General features: G+C 43.2%; 1 protein-coding gene and 1 non-coding gene across 4 annotated transcripts in view; both read right to left on the reverse strand.

Moving 5' to 3' along the window:
* Positions 1 to 21,640, reverse strand: part of LOC106610193 (serine/threonine-protein kinase DCLK2) — a 72,941-nt gene that overhangs the window by 5,371 nt on the left and 45,930 nt on the right. For all 3 annotated transcript variants that reach the window (XR_006770778.2, XM_045722746.2, XM_045722745.2), the window contains exons 4-16: positions 20,234 to 20,341; positions 19,916 to 19,969; positions 18,244 to 18,338; positions 16,655 to 16,736; positions 14,563 to 14,668; positions 13,834 to 13,891; positions 12,554 to 12,673; positions 7,611 to 7,757; positions 4,653 to 4,786; positions 4,301 to 4,378; positions 2,820 to 2,916; positions 918 to 998; positions 716 to 826 (exon numbers count right to left, since the gene is read on the reverse strand). Coding sequence is in view for 2 of the 3 variants with exons in the window: in XM_045722746.2 (XP_045578702.2) it covers positions 716 to 826; positions 918 to 998; positions 2,820 to 2,916; positions 4,301 to 4,378; positions 4,653 to 4,786; positions 7,611 to 7,757; positions 12,554 to 12,673; positions 13,834 to 13,891; positions 14,563 to 14,668; positions 16,655 to 16,736; positions 18,244 to 18,338; positions 19,916 to 19,969; positions 20,234 to 20,341 (1,271 nt within the window). In the remaining variant the exon portion in view is untranslated. The remainder of the gene's footprint in view (positions 1 to 715; positions 827 to 917; positions 999 to 2,819; positions 2,917 to 4,300; positions 4,379 to 4,652; positions 4,787 to 7,610; positions 7,758 to 12,553; positions 12,674 to 13,833; positions 13,892 to 14,562; positions 14,669 to 16,654; positions 16,737 to 18,243; positions 18,339 to 19,915; positions 19,970 to 20,233; positions 20,342 to 21,640) is intronic.
* trnaa-agc (transfer RNA alanine (anticodon AGC)) lies at positions 15,381 to 15,457 on the reverse strand. The gene has a single exon. It is a non-coding gene; the product is annotated as a tRNA-Ala (tRNA).

The following is a 21,640-nucleotide window of genomic DNA, read 5'->3' on the forward strand; positions in this document are numbered from 1 at the left end:
TGAGACCACTAGCATCAACGCTAAAACACGACATTTGTACTACAAGGATGAAAACGTGTTTTAGAGAAGATGATGAATCAGGATTTATCCATGTGTAATCCCAGCATTTTGAATAAATTCTGCTCTCTTAAAACCCTCAGTGATATGATTACATGAACAGAAGTTGTCCATTTCTTAGCTTTCCTGTCAGATAATCTCTCATGTTCTTTTGGATCAAACTCTTATGTAACCAACTGATTAATAGTACTATATGTGAAAATGGTTACTGTTCATTTGAAAGTGAGTAGGTGTAGTGCAGAATTGACTAACATTTGTTACAGCTCATGTTGGTTTCCAATCAATCTTAAAATATATGCGGATGTCAATTAAATCTAATCAGGAAGCTTCTTTTAGCTGTTTTTGGTTCCTTCAGAAAACGACTGGTGGCAAGTAAATCAGGCCATGGTTGAACATTTCTACAAATATCAAGAATCTACAGACGAGGACTCTGGAGTGTCTATGTACGACAGATGGTGGAATACAGAGAGTTCAGATGAAGGGAAAGTATATGGAGATACACAATGTGTGTATTGGAAACGTGACCAGAAAATAGTCTCAATAGAGAGTCGTGACTGAGTGCTGTTGTGTATACGGAGTAAAACAACGTGTGTATGGATAATGGGACCAGAAAACAAATAATGGGTTGTGATAGTGAATGTTGTTGTCCTGTTCTCACCATGATGACTGACACTCCTGCTGTGGTTGTGCCGGGCTTTGGTGCTGTGTTGAAGTGTGTCCTCAGTTTACCTGACACCTCCATCTTCATGTTGTTCTCCATGTTGTCATCCTGCAGAGACACACACACACATTCTCCTTTATGGTCCTGACACACACACACACACACACACACACACACCAAAGTCCACAAGACAAGTTACCGTGACCCAGGGATGAGAGAGGATGTCCTGTGCCGTGTAGCGAGCCTCCACGTTCACCTGCAGCATCCGCCCAATCAGCTCCTAGAAAACACATCAGGTCATGGTGACATCATCAGCGGTGACTTCTTTAGGGTCCAGTCTCTCTCAAGTCATGTCATCGCAACCTTTGACATGTCACACAGTGAGAACAATGTAGAAGTGTCACAGAAGGACATTACAAACACTGCTCTAGCACTGTTCGGCTACATTCACTGTGCCTCCAACCAGGGTCGTATTCATTAGGGCTTCCCATAACAAAACCTACCAAAATATTTTGCAACGGAAAACAAAAATGAGCATGTCTTATTGGACAAGTTCAGGTAGTCCATGTCAGTCAATTTTCTTCTCTTCCGGTAACTAATAAATAGACCGTGACTGCAGCAGGCTGTTGAGATCTCTAGACGTAGGCCTCTCTTTGTTAAGTCGAGGTGCCAATGCAGCAGAGGATTTCATTAGTAGTTCAGCCTTGCTGTGAAATAGCTGTCGTCACTGTAACACATGGTGGTCATTTAGGGAGTGAGAGGAGGGAGCAGGGAGCAGGGAGCGCCATGCCTTTTACCACACACTAGTCATAGCGAGAGCGAGAGAGACCGAGGCATTTAAATTCTACAACCACCTAAAAGGAAGCAATCCCCAAACCTTCCATAACAAAGCCATCACCTACAGAGAAATAAACCTGGAGAAGAGTCCTCCAAGCAAGCTGGTCCTGGGGCTCTGTTCACAAACACAAACAGACCCCACAGAGCCCCAGGACAGCAACACAATTAGACCCAACCAAATCATGAGAAAACAAAAAGATAATTACTTGGCCCTAAACAGAGAGTACACAGTGGCAGAATACCTGACCACTGTGACTGACCCAAAATCAAGGAAATCTTTGACTATGTACAGAAAGGCTGCCGTAGGCAGACCTGGCTCTCAAGAGAAGACAGGCTGTGCACACTGCCAACAAAATGAGGTGGAAACTGAGCTGCACTTCCTAACCTCCTGCCAAATGTATGACCATATTAGAGACACATATTTCCTTCAGATTATACAGACCCACACATTTTTGTTGTTGTTGATAAACTCTCATATCTACTGGGTGAAATACCACAGTGTGCCATCACAGCAACACGATTTGTGACCTGTTGCCACAAGAAAAGGGCAACCAGTGAAGAACAAACACCCTTGTAAATACAAACTATATTTATGTTTATTTATTTTCCCTTTCGTACTTTAACTATTTGCACATCATTACAACACTGTATATATACATAATATGACATTTAAAATGTCTTTATTCTTTTGGAACTTTTGTAAGCATCATGTTTATTTCACTTTTGTTTATCCATTTCACTTGCTTTGGCAATGTAAACATATGTTTCCCATGCCAATAAAGCCCTTAAATTGAGAGAGAGAGAGAGAGAGAGAGAGAGAGAGGCAGAGAGAGAGAGAGAGAGGGCAGAGAGAGAGAGAGAGAGAGGCAGGAGAGAGAGAGAGAGAGAGAGAGGCAGAGAGAGAGAGAGAGAGAGGCAGAGAGAGAGAGAGAGAGAGGCAGAGAGAGAGAGAGAGAGAGGCAGAGAGAGAGAGAGAGAGGCAGAGAGAGAGAGAGAGGCAGAGAGAGAGAGAGAGGCAGAGAGAGAGAGAGAGGCAGAGAGAGAGAGAGGCAGAGAGAGAGAGGGAACCGAAAAGAGGAGTAATTAAAGATGTGAGAACAGAAGAGATGGTATGTGTGCATCCCCTCTTTCTTTCCAAACCATCCCTCTCTTTCTTCACTCCCGCTCCCCTCCATTCCGTGAGACCTCAACGGGACCCTCCCACCCCCTCATTACTGACACCCAAATTTAACGGGGGTGGTGTGTCTGTGTGTGTGGCGGTTACCTTGGCTGAGTCAGTGACGTTGTCCCAGTAGGGAGCAGGGAAGTCCAGTCGTCCCACCAGGATCTGGTCAAACAGGTCCTCTTGAAGGTTGTCCTCACTGTAGAGAGAGACATACTATGCTGTGAACAGATGGATATTTCAGCATAGACTCACAAATACTGTAGTGCACGCACACACACACATACATTTTGGCATCACACATTATATTCATGTCACATTCAAAGACACACAGCGTCAGAATAACTCTGACACCATCATCCTATCTATCCCCCACCCCTCCCCCTCACTCACTAACTGGCTGCATGCATTTTCCAATTTAGCACCAGGAATCAATTCAAGGACACACCAGAACATAACAAGAGTAGCAACAGAAGAGGTACAAGTAGGGGGAGGATAGGACGACTGACTATGAGACATAAATCTCTCAGCTCTATTCTGGCAGACAATCCTCACTGCAATGACACTACTATCCAGAGACCCTGTCAATGCTTAACGGTTAATCTATGCGAGATCACAGTTACGCTAAACCGCAGGTATAAAAAACAAACATCAAATGAAGTCATGTAAATGAACGTCTCCTGTATTTAAATAGCTGAATTAGTGTGCGAGGGCCAGACGCCTGGGTTTACACTAAGGTAGCCAAACGGATGTGCTAGGCTAGCCCACTCAACACTTGGTTTTCAGCGTAAGGACTGTCTATGGGAACATTTCCAGGGCATTCCCGAGACCAATTAGACATTTCTAAGAGTTTTCCAACAGTAAGGACTAAATCCCTGTTTTCTGTAAGTTAAAGTACATCCCTAGACAGGCTAGTAGAGGTTTAACTGTGTGAATCAGATATGAAGCAGGTGGCCAATCGTAGAATTTCAGAGATTATCATGTTAACATTAAGCGTGGTGACTGTGTAATGAACGCTCTCCCGTCAAGGAGCAGCCATGTTGGTGTGTGGTGTACCTGAGAATATATCCCTTTAGGTGTTCTGGAGGTTAAATAACATTGTGTAGTGTACTGTAGGTGTTCTGGAGGTTAAATAACATTGTGTAGTGTACTGTAGGTGTTCTGGAGGTTAAATAACATTGTGTAGTGTACTGTAGGTGTTCTGGAGGTTAAATAACATTGTGTAGTGTACTGTAGGTGTTCTGGAGGTTAAATAACATTGTGTAGTGTACTGTAGGTATCTGGAGGTTAAATAACATTGTGTAGTGTACTGTAGGTATCTGGAGGTTAAATAACATTGTGTAGTGTAGTGTAGGTATCTGGAGGTTAAATAACATTGTGTAGTGTACTGTAGGTGTCTGGAGGTTAAATAACATTGTGTAGTGTACTGTAGGTATCTGGAGGTTAAATAACATTGTGTAGTGTACTGTAGGTATCTGGAGGTTAAATAACATTGTGTAGTGTACTGTAGGTATCTGGAGGTTAAATAACATTGTGTAGTGTACTGTAGGTGTCTGGAGGTTAAATAACATTGCGTAGTGTACCTGCGGAAGGGAGGGAAGCCACACAGCAGGATGTAAGTGATGACCCCAGTTGCCCAGATATCCACCTTCAGACCATAACTGAGGGGAGAGAGAGACAGAGAAGAGATGGAGAAAGAGCAGAGAAAAAGAGAGAGAGAGAGCAGAGGGGGAGAGAGAGCAGAGAGAGAAAGCAGAGAGAGAAAGAGAGGGAAAGATAGAGGCAGAGCGAAAGAGAGCGAGCAGAGAGAGAAATATGAAGAAAGTGTTGTTACACATCAGTGTGAGTTTCCCCTTCAGCGGCGCTAGTCACTAGAATGTCTGAGTCTGATGCTATGGATACAGGTGCAGGTTCCCTGAGTTGGCAGTAACTCACCCAGCCTCAGCGATGATCTCAGGGGCCACGTAGGTGGGGGTTCCACACACGGTGTGCAGGGGCCCCTCAACCACAGTGGCCAGACCAAAGTCCCCCAGCTTCAGAGACTTAGTGCCGTCAAGGTACTCACACACCTAAGGGGCAGACACACAAAACATAGTTACCAACTCATGTCACCTCAATTCAAAAGGCATTGAGCAATTCATATGCAAATATCATATGCAAATACTTTAGCATGCCATATGAAAATCTCAAATCTCATATCCATCATATACAGTCGTGGCCAAAAGTTTTGAGAATGACACAAATATTAAATTTCCACAAAGTTCGCTGATTCAGTGTCTACATATTTTTGTCAGATGTTACTATGGAATACTGAAGTATAATTATAAGCATTTCATAAGTGTCAAAGGCTTTTATTGACAATTACATGAAGTTGATGCAAAGAGACAATATTTGCAGTGTTGACCCTTCTTTTTCAAGACCTCTGCAATCCACCCTGGCATGCCGTCAATTAACTTCTGGGCCACATCCTGACTGATGGCAGCCCATTATTGCATAATCAATGCTTGGAGTTTGTCAGAATTTGTGGGTTTTTGTTTGTCCACCTGCCTCTTGAGGATTGACCACAAGTTCTAAATGGGATTAAGGTCTGGGGAGTTTCCTGGCCATGGACCCAAAATATCAATGTTTTGTTCCCCAAGCCACTTAGTTATCACTTTTGCCTTATGGCAAAGTGCTCCATCATGCTGGAAAAGGCATTGTTCGTCACCAAACTGTTCCTGGATGGTTGGGAGAAGTTGCTCTCGGAGGATGTGTTGGTACCATTCTTTATTCATGGCTGTGTTCTTAGGCAAAATTGTGAGTGAGCCCACTCCCTTGGCTGAGAAGCAATCCCACATATGAATGGTCTCAGGATGCTTTACTGTTGGCATGGACACAGGACTGATGGTAGCGTTCACCTTGTCTTCTCCGGACAAGCTTTTTTCCAGATGCCCCAAACAATCAGAAAGGGGATTCATCAGAGAAAATGACTCTACCCCAGTCCTCAGCAGTCCAATCCCTGTACCTTTTGCAGAATATCAGTCTGTCCCTAATGTTTTTCCTGGAGAGAAGAGGCTTCTTTGCTGCCCTTCTTGACACCAGGCCATCCTTCAAAAGTATTCGCCTCACTGTGCATGCAGGTGCACTCACACCTGCCTGCTGCCATTCCTGAGCAAGCTCTGTACTGGTGGTGCCCCGATCGCGCAGCTGAATCAACTTTAGGAGACGGTCCTGGCGCTTGCTGGACTTTCTTGGGCGCCCTGAAGCCTTCTTCACAACAATTTAACCACTCTCCTTGAAGTTCTTGATGATCCGATAAATTGTTGATTTACGTGCAATCTTACTGGCAGCAATATCCTTGCCTGTGAAGCCCTTTTTGTGCAAAGCAATGATGACGGCACGTGTTTCCTTGCAGTTAACCATGAATGGCAGAGGAAGAACAATGATTCTAAGCACCACCCTCCTTTTGAAGCTTCCAGTCTGTAATTCGAACTCAATCAGCATGACAGAGTGATCTCCAGCCTTGTCCTCGTCAACACTCACACCTGTGTTAACGAGAGAATCACTGATATGATGTCAGCTGGTCCTTTTGTGGCAGGGCTGAAATGCAGTGGAAATGTTTTTTGGGGATTCAGTTCATTTGCATGGCAAAGAGGGACTTTGCAATTAATTGCAATTCATCTGAGCACTCTTCATAACATTCTGGAGTATATGCAAATTGCCATCAAACGAACTGAAAATGTATATTTGTGTCATTCTCAAAACTTTTGACCACGACTGTACACTTACACTACCTTTCAAAAGTTTGGGGTCACTTAGAAATGTCCTTGTTTTGAAAGAAAAGCACATTTTTCGTCCATTAAAATAACACCAAATTGATCACAAATACAGTGTAGACATTGTTAATGTTGTAAATGACTATTGTAGCTGGAAACGGCAGATTTTTGATGGAATATCTTTATAGGCGTAGAGGCCCATTATCAGCAACCATCACTCCTGTGTTCGCTAATCCAAGTAAAAGGACAGAATCCCGGAGTCGCCTCTTCACTATTGACGTTGAGACAGTTTTTTTGCGGTTACTATTTAATGAAGCTGCCAGTTGAGGACTTGTGAGGCGTCTGTTTCTCAAGCTAGACACTAATGTACTTCTCCTCTTGCTCAGTTGTGCACCAGGGCCTCCCACTCCTCTTTCTATTCTGGTTAGGGCCCGTTTGCGCTGTTCTGTGAAAGGAGTAGGACACAGTGCTGTACGAGATCTTATGTTTCTTGGCAATTTCTAGCATGGAATAGCCTTAACTTCTCAGAACAAGAATAGACTGACGGGTTTCAGAAGAAAGTTATTTGTTTCTGGCCATTTTGAGTCTGTAATCGAACCCACAAATGCTGATGCTCCAGATACTCAACTAGTCTAAAGAAGGTCAGTTTTATTGCTTCTTTAAATCAGAACAACAGTTTTCAGCTGTGCGAACATAATTGAAAAAGGGTTTTCTAATGATCAACTAGCCTTTTAAAATGATAAACTTAGCGATTAGGATTAGCTAACACAACATGCCATTGGAACACAGGAGTGATGTTTGCTGATAATCGGCCTCCGTACGCCTATGTAGATATTCCATTAAAAATCTGCCGTTTCCAGCTACAATAGTAATTTACAACATTAACAATATCTACACTGTATTTCTGATCAATTTGATGTTATTTAATTTACAAAAAAAATGTGCTTTTCTTTCAAAAACAAGGACATTTCTAAGTGACCTCAAACTTTTGAAAAGGTAGTGTATGTCTCGGCCAATTGTCACAACAATTCTGACATATTGTTAGGTAACTACTGTATGTCAATTCAACAACATATGATCTTACAGTGTACAGTGTAGCTGGCTACCCCAGTCTTCAGTGTGGTCCCTTACTACTCACCAGCAGGTTCTCAGGCTTGATGTCTCTGTGTACTATGTTCATACTGTGGAGGTACTTCAGGGCTCCAGCTAGGTTAAACACCATGACACTGGCATCTCTCTCTGTGTACTTAGTGGAGGATGTGATGGCATCAAACAGGTCGCCACCCTGCAGGAAATGGACGCATTAGACACATTAATGTTGAATTAAGTACTTACCTAAATGATAAGGTACCTAAAATATTAATGTTGCATGCACTGATGAAGTGCAGAATACTGCTGTAGAGGTCAGTAGTGGTTGACTAGATACTGTAGAGGTCAGTAGTGGTTGACTAGATACTGTAGAGGTCAGTAGTGGTTGAATAGATACTGTAGAGGTCAGCAGTGGCTGAATAGATACTGTAGAGGTCAGCAGTGGCTGAATAGATACTGTAGAGGTCAGCAGTGGCTGAATAGATACTGTAGAGGTCAGCAGTGGCTGAATAGATACTGTAGAGGTCAGTAGTGGCTGACTAGATACTGTAGAGGTCAGTAGTGGTTGACTAGATACTGTAGAGGTCAGTAGTGGTTGACTAGATACTGTAGAGGTCAGTAGTGGTTGACTAGATACTGTAGAGGTCAGCAGTGGTTGACTAGATACTGTAGAGGTCAGCAGTGGTTGACTAGATACTGTAGAGGTCAGCAGTGGTTGACTAGATACTGTAGAGGTCAGTAGTGGTTGACTAGATACTGTAGAGGTCAGCAGTGGTTGAATAGATACTGTAGAGGTCAGCAGTGGTTGAATATATACTGTAGAGGTCAGCAGTGGTTGAATAGATACTGTAGAGGTCAGTAGTGGTTGACTAGATACTGTAGAGGTCAGCAGTGGTTGAATAGATACTGTAGAGGTCAGCAGTGGTTGAATAGATACTGTAGAGGTCAGCAGTGGTTGAATAGATACTGTAGAGGTCAGTAGTGGTTGAATAGATACTGTAGAGGTCAGCAGTGGTTGAATAGATACTGTAGAGGTCAGCAGTGGTTGAATAGATACTGTAGAGATCAGTAGTGGTTGACTAGATACTGTAGAGGTCAGTAGTGGTTGACTAGATACTGTTGTCATGACGTTGGCCTCTTTTGGTACAGGGAGGACAGTTGACCCCTCCCTTTTGCACCACCACCCCCTACCTTCCCCCCAATCCACCCTGTGTGTAAAGGGTCGTAAAAACTCTAAAATTCCAGGAGAGTCTCTGGCCACATGGCCCATAGAGAGACACAGGAAATTCTTCCAACTCATAGAATTGGAGAGCCAAGCGACATTTTGTGTGTGCTGGAGAAGGTATGGAAGATTGGTGAAGAATCCAGCTACGAACTGATCCGCTTGGTACAATTTTGTGATACTCAGAAGAGACAATATAGCCATATTACCATAAAACTGTTTATATAATAGCATCATAATGGTTGTATAGAATGTATTAATAAGGATAAAGCTTTTGTAAGACATTGAGATGCTATGTACTGATGTAATGTGATAGAATTGTATTTCTGTAACCAAATCTAACTCAGTCATAGGCACGCCCCAGGGACACATACAGGACCAGTCGTCATTTGACAAGCCTGTTCGATGGGCACTATAAAACACCCCCTGATTTACATTTCTTCAGACCAGGCCTACACTCCATGGCCAGAGGTCTGACCATCCAAGTACTCTACTGAAAGTGAACCATACCACGTGGTTAACTTTTAGACTATTGATACCGACAGAATAAGAACAAGTTTTTGATATTAATTATTAGTCTGCAGCTAAGTAAATTATATCATCGAACGCGAAGACCAACGAAACAACCATTCTATGACGACATTAATGAATGTCGCTCTGAAAGATCCATTCTAACCGAGAGAGAGAGAACGCGGACAAAACTCCCCAACAGAACAGAACTCTCGAACAAGGATCACGATGACACATGAGCGTAAATATGTATTGATTGCAATTGTTCCCGAATGAGTGAGCCTTCAATTGTCAATTGTTAATATTAATGAACTCTGTGTAACTTCTCAGCTGACCGTTTATGACCCATTGTCTAACAGACCAGCCATGCTTGTTAGCCATTAGGGCACATTCCTCTACCAATCCTTTGTGACGATAATTACTGTTTGTATGTTTTTCTGTTAATTACTTAGTGTAGTAAATAAATGATTTTAAGACAATTGATGTATGGATGATTTTAGTAAAGACTGGGTTCGTGCAGATACAACAATTTACGACGTTTGGAATGAGACTGGACTAGAGGTAAAATACACCATTTAAACCACAAGATAATCGGCCTATACTATAATAGAATATAATATTATAGTACAGGAAAGTTATATTAGGAAAATTAGAGCTTTGTAATCTGAATATTCTCCTTGGTGCCCCGATCTCCTAGTTAATTACAATTAAACGATTAATCAGTTTAATCGCGTGATAATAATTACAGGGAGCTAATTGATAAACATATCTTAAGTTTAATGGTACCCCAAAGACACAACACTGTAGAGGTCAGTAGTGGCTGAATAGATACTGTAGAGGTCAGTAGTGGCTGAATAGATACTGTAGAGGTCAGTAGTGGCTGAATAGATACTGTAGAGGTCAGTAGTGGCTGAATAGATACTGTAGAGGTCAGTAGTGGCTGAATAGATACTGTAGAGATCAGCAGTGGCTGAATAGATACTGTAGAGGTCAGCAGTGGTTGAATAGATACTGTAGAGGTCAGCAGTGGCTGAATAGATACTGTAGAGGTCAGCAGTGGCTGAATAGATACTGTAGAGGTCAGTAGTGGTTGAATAGCTACTGTAGAGGTCAGTAGTGGTTGAGTAGATTCTGTAGAGGTCAGCAGTGGCTGAATAGATACTGTAGAGGTCAGCAGTGGCTGAATAGATACTGTAGAGGTCAGCAGTGGTTGAATAGATACTGTAGAGGTCAGCTGTGGTTGAATAGATACTGTAGAGGTCAGCTGTGGTTGAATAGATACTGTAGAGGTCAGCTGTGGTTGAATAGATACTGTAGAGGTCAGCTGTGGTTGAATAGATACTGTAGAGGTCAGCAGTGGCTGAATAGATACTGTAGAGGTCAGTAGTGGCTGAATAGATACTGTAGAGGTCAGTAGTGGTTGACTAGATACTGTAGTGGTCAGTAGTGGTTGACTAGATACTGTAGTGGTCAGTAGTGGTTGACTAGATACTGTAGTGGTCAGTAGTGGTTAACTAGATACTGTAGAGGTCAGTAGTGGTTGAATAGATACTGTAGAGGTCAGTAGTGGCTGAATAGATACTGTAGAGGTCAGTTGTGGCTGAATAGATACTGTAGAGGTCAGTTGTGGCTGAATAGATACTGTAGAGGTCAGTAGTGGTTGAATAGATACTGTAGAGGTCAGCAGTGGTTGAATAGATACTGTAGAGGTCAGTTGTGGCTGAATAGATACTGTAGAGGTCAGCAGTGGTTGAATAGATACTGTAGAGGTCAGCAGTGGTTGAATAGATACTGTAGAGGTCAGCAGTGGTTGAATAGATACTGTAGAGGTCAGTAGTGGTTGAATAGATACTGTAGAGGTCAGTAGTGGTTGAATAGATACTGTAGAGGTCAGTAGTGGTTGAATAGATACTGTAGAGGTCAGTAGTGGTTGAATAGATACTGTAGAGGTCAGTAGTGGTTGAATAGATACTGTAGAGGTCAGTAGTGGTTGAATAGATACTGTAGAGGTCAGTAGTGGTTGAATAGATACTGTAGAGGTCAGTAGTGGTTGAATAGATACTGTAGAGGTCAGTAGTGGTTGAATAGATACTGTAGAGGTCAGTAGTGGTTGAATAGATACTGTAGAGGTCAGCAGTGGTTGAATAGATACTGTAGAGGTCAGCAGTGGTTGAATAGATACTGTAGAGGTCAGTAGTGGTTGAATAGATACTGTAGAGGTCAGTAGTGGTTGAATAGATACTGTAGAGGTCAGTAGTGGTTGAATAGATACTGTAGAGGTCAGTAGTGGCTGAATAGATACTGTAGAGGTCAGTAGTGGTTGAATAGATACTGTAGAGGTCAGTAGTGGTTGAATAGATACTGTAGAGGTCAGCAGTGGTTGAATAGATACTGTAGAGGTCAGCAGTGTTTTAATAGATACCGTAGAGGTCAGTAGTGGCTGAATAGATACTGTAGAGGTCAGTAGTGGTTGACTAGATACTGTAGAGGTCAGTAGTGGTTGAATAGATACTGTAGAGGTCAGTAGTGGTTGAATAGATACTGTAGAGGTCAGTAGTGGTTGAATAGATACTGTAGAGGTCAGTAGTGGTTGAATAGATACCGTAGAGGTCAGTAGTGGTTGAATAGATACTGTAGAGGTCAGCAGTGGTTGAATAGATACTGTAGAGGTCAGTAGTGGCTGAATAGATACTGTAGAGGTCAGTAGTGGTTGAATAGATACTGTAGAGGTCAGTAGTGGTTGAATAGATACTGTAGAGGTCAGTAGTGGTTGAATAGATACTGTAGAGGTCAGTAGTGGTTGAATAGATACTGTAGAGGTCAGTAGTGGTTGAATAGATACTGTAGAGGTCAGTAGTGGTTGAATAGATACTGTAGAGGTCAGTAGTGGTTGAATAGATACTGTAGAGGTCAGTAGTGGTTGACTAGATACTGTAGAGGTCAGTAGTGGTTGAATAGATACTGTAGAGGTCAGTAGTGGTTGAATAGATACTGTAGAGGTCAGTAGTGGTTGAATAGATACTGTAGAGGTCAGTAGTGGTTGACTAGATACTGTAGAGGTCAGTAGTGGTTGAATAGATACTGTAGAGGTCAGTAGTGGTTGAATAGATACTGTAGAGGTCAGTAGTGGTTGAATAGATACTGTAGAGGTCAGTAGTGGTTAACTAGATACTGTAGAGGTCAGTAGTGGTTGAATAGATACTGTAGAGGTCAGTAGTGGTTGAATAGATACTGTAGAGGTCAGTAGTGGTTGAATGTACCTTGACCAGCTCCATCACCAGGTAGAGTTCAGTGGGTGTGTCCACCTCGTCTATCAGCTGGATAATGTTGGGGTGTTTGACTCTCCTCAGCACTGCCACCTCATTCTCTATCAGGTGCTCCTACACACACACACACACACACACACACACACATACACAGGTTAGGTATTCCACCCTGCATTATTAACCCCCGGGCAGACAGACATGTAGTAGTTCATTGTGTTGGTCTTTGATCCTGTTAATCTCATGGAATCAGATTAGAGATTTATCATGTTTTATTCATGTCTTCTCTAAATGTCAGCTGCTCTGACAGATACATGATATACATCACCTTGAGCTGAGAGGCTAAACCTTCATTAGATAGTTAAGAGACCAGAGCAATCAATAGTCATTTATTTAGAGTGTCCTCTTGTCTGAGTGAACAGTCTCTGTTGATACATGGTGCTGGTCCTCTGTCAGCAACACTGTCTGAGAGAACAGTCTCTGTTGATACATGGTGCTGGTCTTCTGTCAGCAACACTGTCTGAGAGAACAGTCTCTGTTGATACATGGTGCTGGTCCTCTGTCAGCAACACTGTCTGAGAGAACAGTCTCTGTTGATACATGGTGCTGGTCCTCTGTCAGCAACACTGTCTGAGAGAACAGTCTCTGTTGATACATGGTGCTGGTCCTCTGTCAGCAACACTGTCTGAGAGAACAGTCTCTGTTGATACATGGTGCTGGTCTTCTGTCAGCAACACTGTCTGAGAGAACAGTCTCTGTTGATACATGGTGCTGGTCTTCTGTCAGCAACACTGTCTGAGAGAACAGTCTCTGTTGATACATGGTGCTGGTCTTCTGTCAGCAACACTGTCTGAGAGAACAGTCTCTGTTGATACATGGTGCTGGCCTTCTGTCAGCAACACTGTCTGAGAGAACAGTCTCTGTTGATACATGGTGCTGGCCTTCTGTCAGCAACACTGTCTGAGAGAACAGTCTCTGTTGATACATGGTGCTGGTCCTCTGTCAGCAACACTGTCTGAGAGAACAGTCTCTGTTGATACATGGTGCTGGTCCTCTGTCAGCAACACTGTCTGAGAGAACAGTCTCTGTTGATACATGGTGCTGGTCCTCTGTCAGCAACACTGTCTGAGAGAACAGTCTCTCTGTTGATACATGGTGCTGGGACTCTGTCAGCAACACTTTCATTCATTCACAACCTGGGTTGCTGAGCTCAGCTGCTATTGGATGACACAGTCAAAGAAATACAGTGGCAACAACATATTCTCTCCCTCTCTTACCTTTCCACTGCACTTGGCCTTGTCAATGATCTTTAGTGCATACTCCTTCCCAGTGGACCTATAAAGACATACAGCAACACTAGTCCTTCAAATCATGGTGTATTGTATTTACTGTAAATCCTTCAAAACCAACCCAAATCATGTGCAACCATCTGCCAAACCATAACATTTTTTAACAAGTTTGAAAGGCACTTTTAATAGGTTAGCCAGTTTGGTTTCATCACAAACTAGGATTCTAAGTTCTATCCAACAGTGTTGCATCCCTATACACAGTCATAGGCTGAAGCATCAGACAGTGCGTGACAGTGTATTGGAGCGTCTAGCCCTTCTGATTAGAGGAAGAAGTCTTCTCTCTGTATATTACAGACAAACTGCTGAGTCAGAAGGGAAACGGTAATGAAGTGGATTTCATGGGCTGAACCCCAGACACGCACACAAACAGTAAATGCTTACTTCAATTCTATAAATCCCTGCTGTCATTAAGCCTTAGAAGCAGTTATGACATGTGACGTGACGCTTATTAAGTCACATTGAAAGCTACTGATCAACGTGGTCATTTATAAATAGGGCTTTTTAAGTCCAACAGCCTAGTGAACATTCCTTACAAATATGAAAGTACAATTGGTATGCTATGAAACTTCCGGTCAAGCGAGAAGTTAAAATTAAAATAAGGTTTTAAATCCATCAATGAGATGTAAAGAAATGTAATATCATTCTTAATTTACATACCGTTCTACACAGTCTTTCACCACTGCAAAGTTTCCGTCTCCTATGACCTTGCCGACCTTGTACTTATCCAGGACGGTTGTGATAGAGCTACAGCTGTTGCCGTTAACTGATGAGGAGAGATGTGTTACAACGGGGCACATCAGAATGCTCTTTCAGTTGCTTCCTGTGGCCCACATATATACAGACTGAACAAAACATTAAGAACACCTTCCTAATATGTTTTTTATTTTACCTTTATTTAACCAGGTAGGCAAGTTGAGAACAAGTTCTCATTTACAATTGCGACCTGGCCAAGATAAAGCAAAGGAGTTCGACACATACAACAACACAGAGTTACACATGGAGTAAAACAAACATACAGTCAATAATACAGTAGAAAAATAAGTCTATATACAATGTGAGCAAATGAGGTGAGATAAGGGAGGTAAAGGCAAAAAAGGCCATGGTGGCAAAGTAAATACAATATAGCAAGTAAAACACTGGAATGGTAGATTTGTAGTGGAAGAAAGTGCAAAGTAGAAATAGAAATAATGGGGTGCAAAGGAGCAAAATAAATAAATAAATACAGTAGGGGAAGAGGTAGTTGTTTGGGCTAATTTATAGATGGGCTATGTACAGGTGCAGTGATCTGTGAGCTGCTGTGACAGCTGGTGCTTAAAGCTAGTGAGGGAGACTCGTGTTTCCAGTTTCAGAGATTTTTGTAGTTTGAGTTTTTGAGTTTTGAGTTACATTTACATTTTAGTCATTTAGCAGACGCTCTTATCCAGAGCGACTTACAGTAGTGAATGCATACATTTCATTTTTTTTTTTTTTTCCTGTGCTGGCCCCCCGTGGGAATCGAACCCACAACCCTGGCGTTGCTAACACCATGCTCTACCAACTGAGCTACAGTTGCACTCCCACCTTTTGCCCTCAGAACAGCCTCAATTAGTCGGAGCAAGGACTCTACAAGGTGTCAAAAGAGTTCAACAGGAATGCTGGCTGATGTTGACTCCAATGCTTCCCACAGTTGTGTCAAGTTGGCTGGATGTCTTTTGGGTGGTGGACCATTCTTGATACACACAGGAAACTGTTAAGCGTGAAAAACCCAGCAGCGTTGCAGTTCTTGAAACAAACCGGTGCGCCTGGCACCCACTACCATACCCTGTTAAAAAGCACTTACATCTTTTGTCTTGCCCATTCACCCTCTGAATGGCACACAATCCATATCTCAATTGTCTCAAGGCTTAAAAATCCTTCTTTAACCTGTCTCCTCCCCTTCATCGACACTGATTGAAGTGGATTTAACAAGTGACATCAATAAGGGATCAAAGCTTTCACCTGGATTCACCTGGTCAGTCTTTGTCATGGAAAGAGCAGGTGTTCATAATGTTTTGGACACCTAGCGTAGAATGACGTACAATACCTACAAGTACTTACTCTGGCAAAACTTGCATTGCAGTGAAATTAATATGATCTCTTTGGAGTTTCCACAACTTATGTTAAGACAAAGCGGCTGAAATAAAAGGATCAATGTTTTTTAATCTGATCAAAGTATAAATTCATTAATTGCCCATTATCCCAGGCAGCCTAGCTCCTACCCTAGAACTAATATCTGGCCTCTCCTAAAGAGCGACCAGTAATATTATGCAGACACACAGCCCAAGAACGTGTTGATACCGCCTGGCTGTCTCACGCAGAAGCACACAGGTTTTTTCACTTGTTCTCCGCATCACACTTCTCTGTCCCTCTGTTGTGAGCTCTGCTGTGATGCGGCTTGTGTCGCTGAGTAAGCAATTCTAATATATCAACCTGAACCTGCATTGAGGCCCTAGGGGGGATTGGGGATGCATTGGGCCACGTGTTTAGGGGTGAGTGAGTGCAGGTAGGAGCTGTGAGAGTTGGCACGGAGACAGGATGACACAGGGTAAAGAGAGGAGAGGAGTAGAAGAAGGGAGGAGAGGAGAAGGGAGAAGAGAAGAAGGGAGGAGAAGGGAGAGGTTGAGAGGAGAAGGGAGGGATGAGGACAGGAGTGGAGTGGAGTGGCGAGGCGAGGAGAAGGAGGAGTAGAGAAAACAGAAATGAAGAAAATGTCAGAGAAGGGGACACCTACCCTCAGGACTCATGTTATTGGCCAGCTCCAGACTGTGTGAAGACCCGTTCACATTGGTGGCAGATGTGTGATGTGGCGGAATCTGGAAAGGAGGACAGAAAGAAAGTAAGAGATGAAGAGAGGAAGTGAAAGAGAAGAAAAAAATAACAGAGGTCAGCATCCTTCCCCTTTCAGCCAACACTCAAGTCAAAACCTGGACACATGCATCACCATGGCAACTATAAATATCAAATATGGCATACACAATGGATTGGAGGTCAAGGTTAGCTGGGCACAATTGTTGGTTACGCGACTCCCAATCCAATGCTTTGTTTTGACATCAACACTAGCAGGGCGATCGAATTAGCCAATTACATCTCACGAGTAATACAACAGGACAGGTCCGCTTCATAACATCGATCCAGAACTAAGCCCTGGGATCTAGGGACATTGACTAATGGTTTTGCTTTAAGTAGCATGCATCTGAAATCCAACATAATGCCATGACAGAGTGTGTCATGATAACTAGCTCATGGATCCCCGTAGTGTTTTATAGTGCTTCAGAGTTCTGACAGGAAACTAATACAAAACACCCCCACAATTATATTGTATAGTTTGGTACTGGCACTGACCCTGTATATGGCTTACATTCTTCTGTTTGCTTTTTTCCCCCTCTTATTTCTTGTGGGGTTTTTTGTTATAATATTTTGATATTGAATACTGCAATGTTGGGAAGGGCTTTCAAGTTACGCATTTCATTATACTTGTGCGGGCCTTTTGAATTTATTTCAATTGACTGATTTCCTTATATGAACTGTAACTCAGTAAAATCTTTGTCGCATGTATATTTTTGTTTGGTAAGAAAATGTTTGATATTCGACTTTATAATCCATTATTAGATAGGTAGCTCAATGGAACGATAGAAGACGATTCCACAAAAACACGTCTCTTCTGAATTGCTCTTAGAGTTCTCCATTCTGTGGATGTTGTGTGCCTACCCAAACTAACTCAAAAGAAAGTGAGCAGGTATGTATATCACGTGTTGCGTAAAATAAGTGTTCTGCCCTTCAGAACAGTACAGGGTGTAAGGAACTATCTTAATGGATAGGCCTCCCCTACTGTCACTTATCAGAGAAAGAAGAAACACCAACTTTAATGGATCGAAAGAGACATGGCTGTTTGAATAGGTTATATGGGTTATTATAAGACTGCTTTTTCAAGCATTCTTGGCTTTCACATGCGACAGAATCCGCCAAGTCATCCCAGTAATCTTTTCTATTATGGAAGAGAAGCTCTTTCAACACTTCTACAAGTACATGGACCATAAGGCTTATTTCTGTTACCTGGACTAGAAAAGTGTATGCATTATTTAGTACACTATCTAAAGGAGGAATCTCAAGGTGAAACACCTTTGAACTGGGTGGATTACATCATCAATCTTTCTTTTCAATACGTTATTTTGTGATGTCTTTCAGAGTAACTAAGTTCTATCAAACATAAAAATATACAATCACTCTTCCTATACAGGTACATACAGTACAATATCATTATCTGGAGATTATAGGTGGTGTGTGTGTGTGTGTGTGAGACACGGTGTGTGTGTGACTCACCTTGAAGCTGTGTTTACTGCGGGGGCTGGTGGGGGAGGAGCTGTTGGATTTGGTGGACTTGGGGGTGGAGATCGTACTGCTGGGGACACCATTGACTGGAGAGGAGAGAGAGAGAAAAGAGGGAAGGAGAGAGGGAGGAAGCCATAGTAAGACAATGATAGGGCTAGGGCTGGCCCAACAGGACGTGCTGATGTGGGGAAGGGCAAACGAGAGAGGAAGTCCTTTTTCCTCTGGAGAGATGTGGCTGGTTAAAAGTGCATTACTGTTATTACATTGTGTATTCTATTTTTCTTCATTTTTTGGAATACTAAAGGAAATGCCTCGATCACAGGAAGTGATATACGATAGGGCAGGAAATCCATTTGTGACACAACAAAGTTCACTTTGAATGGGTTTACTTTCACTCAGTTGACAAAACTCTGAACTAACAGTTCTCCACCAAGAATTCAAGTCCACGACCTTTCCTTAAGACCGAGTGCTAGATTTTCATCAGGTGCAGTGTGGCGTTTCGTGTCTAGAACTGTGTGTGACTGTCCAACTTCCTGTCCGGTCCCCTGTGGGGAGAAACGGGTTGTGTTTGGCTCCAACAGCCAGGCACGCAGGGTCACCCCAGGTGCCTCCGCAGGCTGCCTGGATAATCTGTCTGCAGCTAAGGCCACACGAAAGCTACGACCCTGAGGGTTCAAGGGTACCTCAAACAGCCTACCTCCAGGAACCTCCCTGTGTCACAAACAGTCCTCTCCTCAAACAACAGGGCCAGGCATTGCCTTTCTTTGGAGAAATAGGCTGTATTGGTAATGGTACAGTGTGTTTCTGTGAAAAGCCTCATCTGCCACACACTCTAGGTTCTCGGCAGGTACACTGCCACACGCTGTACCCGTTCCCTGAGACAAACAATCTGGACCTGCGAACAACAGTCAGAACCACCAATACAGTACAGCACCTTCTGGGAAATGTGATGCCAGACAACTGATGAGATTATTCAATTCAATTAGAAGGGCTCAGTGAAAGCAGCTGAAGACTAAAGCACTGAGGCTATTTAGTACATGGGTTTGTATCAGCCGGTCCTGCACCAGTCTGTGCTCAGATTAGATGCATACTGTAGAAGCCAGAGTTTCTGGGCCAGGGCCAGGAAGAGAGGAGAGAGAAAATTAGAGAGCGAAAAAGAGAGAGCAAGAGCCAGAGAAAGAGAGGGGGAGAAAGAGAGAGCGATATCCAGAGATCTTTAAATAGTCTTGGGTCATGGTGGCAGGCCAGGGAGGTCCACAGTGGAGCAGAGCTCCTTCAGAGTAATTGATGGCACTTCCCTACACAGCAGGAGTCTGACTGACATTACAACATACTGTACTGAAAGAGACTAACTGGACCTCTCACAGGGCCCCGTCAGCCACAAGGTCAACCTCAGGCCACGGGTGCACTGACCAAGACTCCAAGCAGTCAGGAACTTCAAAAGGGTTTCATTGGTGCCCTCTCTGAGAAAGACTCATTGTAGTGATTATTGTTAACATATTGTGGTGATGATTAAAACCAGGAGTTATTCCTGGTTAGGCGTCATGCTCAGGGGAAAACTCAAGGTCCTAGTAATGATAGCTAGCTAGATGAAAATGAGTGGTTTGTTGTGGTTGGGTAATGGGCCAATAGAGTGGGCAGTGCAGGATGTCAACAGGCTTACCTGGGGATTTAACAGGAGACTGACTACTGGTGGAGTAATGGATTGGTCTTCTTACTGCAGAGAGAGAGAGAGAATTGCAAAAAACAATTTTATAGCTCGAGGTTTCAATGTCCAACTTAAAACCTCAAAATCAATTTTTAACTGAGCTTAAGATAAATGTCCGGTAATTGGCCATATGGCCGGTAGCCTGCCAAAATCCTGAAACTCTTTTTGAGGTGATTACACTAGTTAGTGTCAGATGAAAATCAGTTACTCAGTCCATCACCCATTAACTGTGTGTGTGTGTTTGTTTGTGTGTACGTGCATGCATGTGTATACCTATGCCAGGGGACTTGATACGGCGTGAGAGTCCAGGGCTCTTGCTCCCAGCAGCCCTCGTTGGAGTGGGCGAGCGAGCAGAGTATGAGGACTTGAGCACCCGGCATTCTGTGAAGACAACACACACAGGGTTAAAACCACACTCACACACCGACCTCATTTCCTATCTAGCACAATTCAATACAGTTCCCAGTGTTCAAGTCAAACTATTCTAAAATAGCTCCAGCTAGGAACTAGCGCCATAATATAATTGGCTCTCTTTGAGAAAGCATTAAGTACGGAGTGTTCAAGAAGTTAAGAATGTTTAATTCACGCAGAGAGCTTTCCACAACAAAAAAAAACTCAGTTAAGCATTTGCTTTTTCCAAACGAACACCACATGTGCAATCGTCTGTGGCTCTGTGCGCATCATAACTCCATGAAAAATTCACAAGCTGTGGTAATTACGCTATCGTGTCTGCTGCCTGCTGCGCTGCTACCAACGCCGTTGTGTTAGTAGTGTTTCGCAGAGATGCGTACACCAGCTGACAGAGCTGCGCTGCATGCAGTAGGTGTCGGGGTAACGAGGTCGGTGGTTCAACTGTTGTAGTGGTGTTGCACAGACGCATAAATCAGTGGAGGCTGCTGAGGGGAGGACGGCTCATAATGGCTGGAAGGGAGTGAATGGGATGGTATAAAACACATGGAAACCATGGAAACCACGTGTTCAATGTATCTGATACCATTCCACTGATCCCGCTCCAGCCGCTACCACGAGCCCCGTCCTCCCCAATTAAGGTGCCACCAACCGCCTGTGATACAGAGTTGTTGTAGCAGCGTTGATAACAGACAGAGCGAGCTGCGTTCAGGAGCAGCATATGACTGGTTACTGTAATGAGACTAGTGGTTAAACTGTCTGGGTTAATTGGGGGGTGTTACAGTGCTAGACGCTATTATGACACCGTGAACACAGAGGAGGAACCAACCAGCTGTGGCCAATTGGAGACAAATGATTCCCTATGAAGTGGACGTGACCCAAGCCTGTTATTGGAGCAGACCCCAGGTGCGATTCTGTTTACTACAATGCTAGCTACTGTACCACGCACGTTTGTTTACTTGCAGTGTTTACTTTTTATATCGTTCCCTAAACCGTGTTTGGATTTGACACTGTTCTCCACAATTGAGTCTGACAGTGCAACAGCCCATTGGGACTCCTGTAAGACACTGTGCAAAGACTTAGCGGGTGAAAAGAGGTACCTAGAGCAAACACTTGTTTTTGAGAAGACCTAATTCTTCAAAATGGAGCATGGCAGGAGAAGTAGGACAAGGAAGCGCTAAAACAACTGAAGAACAGATTCAGCTGAAGAAACTAAACACTCATCGTTAGAACAAACAGTGTTTACACCTGTGTGTATGTGTGTGTTTAAAA

This window comes from Salmo salar, chromosome 08 (genome assembly GCF_965601325.2).
Source record: "Salmo salar chromosome 08, fSalSal1, whole genome shotgun sequence".
Lineage (NCBI taxonomy): Eukaryota > Metazoa > Chordata > Actinopteri > Salmoniformes > Salmonidae > Salmo > Salmo salar.